The following is a 3,047-nucleotide window of genomic DNA, read 5'->3' as shown; positions in this document are numbered from 1 at the left end:
GTGTGCATATGAATGAAAGGAAAGCATATTTAAGGGAAGGGTGAGGATTGGCTGGGAAAAGGTATGAAATAAAGTGCATTTCCATTTTAAAAATCATTAATGAAATAACGTAGACCTGTCTTCAAAGTTATTAGACATCACTGTGATTCTTACAGCTTAGAATGGAGCCTTCCCTCTGCATTCTGAGGGCATATAAGCTCTGAGCCTTGCCGTACACTTTTCCAATTAATTCTAGGGGAAAACCAGAGAAACTTGGAGTTTTTAGGCAGACCAGCAGAGATCAAGTTTTGGCACAGCCTAGATTTTATTTTTTCCTTTTGAGGATGGTAAGGGTGGCCAGGGAAGGGAGGATTGTCAAATACGTAGTGGTCCCTCTGTCTTCTTTATCATATACTCTAAGTAAACTGGCTTCAATCCCAGCCTTCTCTTCTCTTTTGTACTGGCTCCTCTTTGCAGTATGAAAGTTATGAATATAAATTAGAAGATAAGCAGGTATTATATGAGAACATATTTATTGGCTGAATAATAAAACTTAGTTAAGGAGTTATGAGAATTAAAATTCCCTCTACTTGAAGTACAAATTTTCAATAAGCAAACAGAAGCAAAACCCTTAAATGAGAAAGAATACACTGGTAACCTAAATCACAGGCATTTGGGGGGGTGTCAAGGCAATCTACCTACTTCTTTGTAGTGGACTGCAGTGCTGATGACACAGACACACAATGAGAGACACAGCAAATCAGCATATCACAGGAGTGCATAATCACCACAAACCTTAGACTTCTTGAATGTGACCCCTTTAACTTACACATACCCACAGAGGCACAGCGGACATCTCCCTGCAAAAGGTGATTTGCATATAGTTTCTAGCCAATACTTAAGAAAAAACAAACCAAAAAACCCAAATCCAAAACCAAAAAGAAAACAACTAAAGACCATGGTTAATAAATAAGAAGGAAAAGGAGAAGAAACCGGCAACTTCCATCCTCTGCCAGGCATGCTGAGAAGCACCTCTGACCTCCTCTGAAAAACAGGCGACTTTGACAGCTTTCAGAGCCCAGGAGAGAAGGCTGAAGGCAGAAAGGAGCTGTGCACATGCTCCCTGGGTATTTTCACATAATCTTCAGGATGAGGAAGATTAAACAGTCCCTACTGCGTAAACTGTGTCCTTTCAGAGGTGGCTGAAACAGGTGTCTCTGCAGAGATATAAAGCCCTTCTAGGAAAGGCAGGAGACATGGTTTTAAATTCTTCTTTCCAGGTGACAAATCAATAGCGATCACATAAATAGTGTACAAAACTAAAACCACTCAACTCTCACTTCTTTCTTGTTAAGATCACATCAGATCACTCTCCAAGTGCAAATCTGGTTATAGAAAGTAATAAGTATATGGGAAAAAGCCCCGTCTCTGTCCCCCACCTTCCACCACGGGTCTGATGTGATTCCCTCTCCCTGGAAGTTTGCCCTTCCACCTACACTTTAAGATAATCGTTTTTCAGCCGACCTAGCCGGGTCCCGTGGCTTCTGATGGTGAGGGCCAGCAGCTCGTATTTGTCCCTGAGCCCCACGGAGATGTCGAGCGTTTCCTTCAGCAGGGACCTGGTGTGGACCAGCATCCCCAAGAAGTCCTCGTTGAGCCTGCTCTCTTGCCGGCTGTCCTGTTCCTGGCCCTGCTTGAACTTGCTTTCCAGCTCAGTGAGAGACTTGTCCGAGTTGGAGTAGGCATCCCCGATCTGGTGGGACTCCCGCCGCAGATACTTGCCGTAGCTCTGCTCCCCGTCTAGGTCGTAGGAGATGCTCTTACTGATGCCCTCCAGCACGCGTCCCGCGTCCTCCACCTGGCGGCCCAGCACGGTGAATTCCTCCCGCAGGGTGAGGCTCAGCAGACTGCTGGCTGGGCTCCCCTCCCCTTGAGAGCAGCGCCGTTGGTCACTCACCCTGAAGAGCAGCTGGCACTTCTCGGGGTCATCGTTCTCCTCGTAATCCCCGTCGGGCACAAAGTAGTGGTGCAGAGACCCATTGGACATCTCTGGATAGAGAGGGCCATCGAAATAGCCCTGACACAGGTGGCACAGAAAACCCATCCAGAGGAACTTCATGAACACCATCCTGGATATTCAGGATGACCGGGGACCCCTAGGAGAAGACTTTTCGCCCAGGCGCGAGGAAGGGGGTCCCCTAGGGAGTCAGCGCCTCCCTGAGACGGCGTCAGCCTCAGTCCCAGTAGCCTCGCTGCACCCTGGCACCCCCTCCCCAACTGGCTTCATGTGGCTGCGGCACCAGAGCCTGGGTAGCAGCCGCCGCGCCCGCAGCCCAGGATGCACCCTCGCTCTGAGCTCCTGCGCTCGCTCGGGTGGCTGGAACTCAGCCGGCTCCTTCCAGACGGGATCCCGGCACGGGTGGGGAACCCCTGCTGCAGCTCTCTGGCTGGACGCTGGCTGGCTCCGTTGCCCTACTCTGGCTCTCTGAGTTACCCCTCGCTCCTTGGGAAATGGAGCCTGTAGCTGGAGAGAAAGGTTCTTGCCCTCTGATACTATTTCAACTCCTGGACTGGGTGGGAATGCGGAGCTTTTCCTTTGGCTAATGATATCCTGAGGATCTCTTTGCTCTCAAATTACAGCTGGTTTCGTCACTTGGAAGCCAGGGAACAAGTTTGGAAAGAAACCTCTCACCAGGTCTGTGCTATTAAAGGTACAGGGTCTCTTTTTGAGGATTGGTAAGGAGACCCCGGAAAATAGAATTTAGCTTAAAGGAGAAAATGGGAAGAGGATAAATAGAATTCCCATAACAGACAGACTGTTTTGCTATTAACGAATCGGGAGGAAGGGTAATTACCCTGGAGAAATGCCATTTCACTATTTAAAATTGTTTCCAAAACAATAAAATAAATGTCAGTTAGTTTGCATTCGGTAGGTATGTCTATTTTTAGCATTAAAAAGTTTATGGCTTTAAAGGAAAATTTGAAGTGTATGAAATTGCAGTTTTGTTTGGAAATGATTAATTAAAGTTACAATAACTTTAATACTTTGGTATAAATAGGAATATAGA

The 3,047-nt window shown here is 47.2% G+C and overlaps 1 protein-coding gene across 1 annotated transcript; it reads right to left on the bottom strand.

Moving 5' to 3' along the window:
* Positions 1-493: 493 nt before the first annotated feature.
* FIBIN (fin bud initiation factor homolog) lies at positions 494-2,567 on the bottom strand. The gene has a single exon (XM_004323960.4). The coding sequence runs from the start codon at positions 2,105-2,107 to the stop codon at positions 1,472-1,474; it is 636 nt and encodes a 211-aa protein (XP_004324008.3). The 5' UTR covers positions 2,108-2,567; the 3' UTR covers positions 494-1,471.
* Positions 2,568-3,047: the final 480 nt, after the last annotated feature.

The sequence above is a fragment of the Tursiops truncatus genome, chromosome 8 (assembly GCF_011762595.2).
Source record: "Tursiops truncatus isolate mTurTru1 chromosome 8, mTurTru1.mat.Y, whole genome shotgun sequence".
In the NCBI taxonomy this organism is placed as follows: Eukaryota; Metazoa; Chordata; class Mammalia; order Artiodactyla; family Delphinidae; genus Tursiops; species Tursiops truncatus.
The sequence above is the reverse complement of the archived record's forward strand: the minus strand, read 5'-3'. Positions and strand labels throughout refer to the sequence as shown.